We start from the raw sequence: 2777 nt of genomic DNA on the forward strand, positions 1-2777 counted from the left end.
GTTTGCTTTGAATTGGTTTTATGTATTTGTTAATTATTTATTTAGCTACCGCATTTGATTTTTTTTCTTTTAAATTTGTGCCACAAATTTTGCAATTTTAAGCAACATCACTGCAAAAAAAAACCTACTAGTTGACGGTGTCTGGCGGCCAAAGAAGTAAAACTGCAATTTGCAATCTGTTGCATAACACATGGCTATGAGACAACTCGACGGACCAAAATTTAACGGAAGTTTTAAGGCCAAAACAAACAACAACCAAAAACCGGCCAAATAATATTTTCCAAATTGCAAAACGACAAGGAAAGTGCGTACTAGTAGATCAGCCAAAATCAGAGTTAGTAAGCCAATAAGTAAATTGGACAAATCATTGCAGGTAATAAAAAAAGAAAGAGATAGAGAGAGTCATGGGAAACAAACAACTATAACAAAAGCGACAAGTTTTCAGACCATATAATGAACTAAGCTCGAGGTTATTAAACTGTGACTCAAAATATAACAGAAAACTTTATACGTAAATATCAACTGATAAATATATAGAATCTTTCAATTTAAAATCTATATAGAATAACATATAAAAAAAGAATGTGCATGTTGCAACGGATGTTCTTTAAATCCATGTTCGTCAAATCCAATTTAATGAATTTCCGATTGGAAATTTGCGGACTTGTGTTAATGGTGCCTTAAATTCTGGAGAGCGCCTAGAATAATAATAGCACCATGTGATCGTTATGAGCCACTATACGATACTACCGGCTCAAAAGCCATTCATACTAAGAGTAAATAGACTTTATTATGATAGTTTGAAACACATGGATAAACATGGACTTTTGTTGTATTAGTTCAGACACAAAATAAAGACAATAAGACATTTTCCAACTGCAAAATATTCACTGTTTAACTGCCTCGCCTGTATACATAAAGCAAATGCTAGTGGGGCGTTTCTTGTTCAAACCATCGTAGGCTTCAAAAATCATTTCAAACTTATAGCGACCACCAATACCGGGTCCACTAACATTAGAAACGAAATGAATATCATAGGGCTCTAATAAATATTTGGTCTGAAATAAAAATATTTAATATTTTATATATCGTGCCTCTGGATATACTTACACCAGGAACATTGATGCAATTCTGCTTCACTTCATTTACATTAGTTATATGTTTAGTCCAGATATTGTACCAGTATTGATTTCTATCATACATAACTTTGCAAAAATCCCTAGAGACTAAGTTAAACACAGTGGGCTGCCAGTTTCCAACTTCCCAATGGTATGTGTTAACCCTAAGCTATAAAAAATTATATAATTTGATTAATGAAATAATAAAATAAAGGGTAAAAAGAGTTTAATATGTATGTTTCTTACCATAATACGATCGGTTGGTTCGATTGCCCAGTTATTTAGTGTAGTAAAATTTCCCGATACATTTATTATATCATTATCCATGAGTGTCCTGATCTCCGAATTATCGAATAATTGCCAAAGACCGATTACATTTGATGGCTGATTGGTACAATTATTAAATATGTCCTGATCATCAAAAAGAAATTCGTATGTTGTTCCTTGTATTTTTTTTACGAAAAACAGGACTAAAAGGATGACCGGTGATGAGCGGGCCATGGCTTCAGAAGTATATTTCCACGTAAAATAATTTCTATAGATAGATGCAAATGGCTTTTATACACTTATTAATGTAACATCTAATTATAGTCATAGATTATCAGCCTCATTACTGGTATGAACATAACCCGATGAACATTATTTGGGCGAACCCATCGATAAGGATACTTATAATTAAATGATTTTTTTTTCAGTTTTAATTGGTGTCGAAACCTAGCAAAGAAATAAGATATATAATTAAAAAAGGCAACTCTTATACAATAAACTACGCTCTTAGTCATATTATTATAATATATTAATATACACTGACGAAGAGGGTTATATTAATATTAGTCAGAAGTGTGTTACGTACAGAAAAAAGTACTTTTTAATAGTATATCCGTGTCAGGATCAAGTCATAACTATTGGTGGGGACCTAAGCTAGCTCAGTCCTTTGTAGAGTTTATGAATATTCAGAAAAGGTTTTGAAATGTTCAATTATTTAAACATAAATTTAATTTTACATTTTAAAGGGCTATTAAAATAAAATAACATTTCTGCTTTGTTAGTTTTATTTAATAGCCAGTGCAGTGGTGCAACCATTATATAAAGCATTATATAAATTCTGTTTAAGCTAACACTTCTAAAACTTACCTACCTACCTACCTATAAAATTTGTGTGTAAATTTCCCTTTTTTAAATTACGCGCTTTTATTAATATAGTTGTTTCTTTTATTCATTTTCTGTTTCTCTCGCTCAAATTTGCTGTCTCTTTCTGTTACATACATTCAGCAATCTCTTAATATCTTCGCTAGATGGCTTCAATCATGCGAATTTCAAATATATATTTACTTCCTTAAAAGCACTTAATCAACTAGTGGTTAGTGTATAAACCATAGCCAACTAGTTTGCATTAAAATGAAACAAAATTTAAGAAGAGCAAAGTCAATATATTATATTCCTGATAGGGAGGAATTTAAATGAGAAATATTGTCCTTTCGAATTCCGCCATGCGCAGTAGTCATCATCCTTACGTGTGTTCTATTTCACTGCATAGTGGCGCCATCTCTTTAGTTTGCCAAGCATTTTCAACAAGGAGTCCTTGTCAAGGACATTCGTATGCCATTCGTTTGGCAATTTTCATTTAGTACATCTCAAAAAAGGATTATTGTTCTAAAA

At 31.7% G+C, this 2777-nt stretch overlaps 1 protein-coding gene across 1 annotated transcript; it reads right to left on the reverse strand.

The window, feature by feature from the left end:
- Positions 1-804: 804 nt before the first annotated feature.
- LOC6647959 lies at positions 805-1624 on the reverse strand. Its single transcript, XM_023178776.2, has 3 exons — positions 1365-1624; positions 1111-1287; positions 805-1058 (listed from the first exon to the last, which is right to left on the reverse strand). The coding sequence occupies exons 1-3, from the start codon at positions 1617-1619 to the stop codon at positions 888-890; spliced, it is 603 nt and encodes a 200-aa protein (XP_023034544.2). The 5' UTR covers positions 1620-1624; the 3' UTR covers positions 805-887.
- Positions 1625-2777: the final 1153 nt, after the last annotated feature.

This window comes from Drosophila willistoni, chromosome 3R (genome assembly GCF_018902025.1).
Source record: "Drosophila willistoni isolate 14030-0811.24 chromosome 3R, UCI_dwil_1.1, whole genome shotgun sequence".
Classification (NCBI taxonomy): domain Eukaryota; kingdom Metazoa; phylum Arthropoda; class Insecta; order Diptera; family Drosophilidae; genus Drosophila; species Drosophila willistoni.

Coding starts and splice junctions, on each gene's coding strand:
- LOC6647959 (XM_023178776.2), bottom strand. CDS start 1,619: ATGGCCCGCTCATCACCGGTCATCCTTTTAGTCCTGTTTTTCGTAAAA. Junction 1,288..1,364: donor AACCAACCGATCGTATTATG/GTAAGAAACATA, acceptor AATTTTTTATAG/CTTAGGGTTAACACATACCA. Junction 1,059..1,110: donor ATTGCATCAATGTTCCTGGT/GTAAGTATATCC, acceptor TTTTTATTTCAG/ACCAAATATTTATTAGAGCC.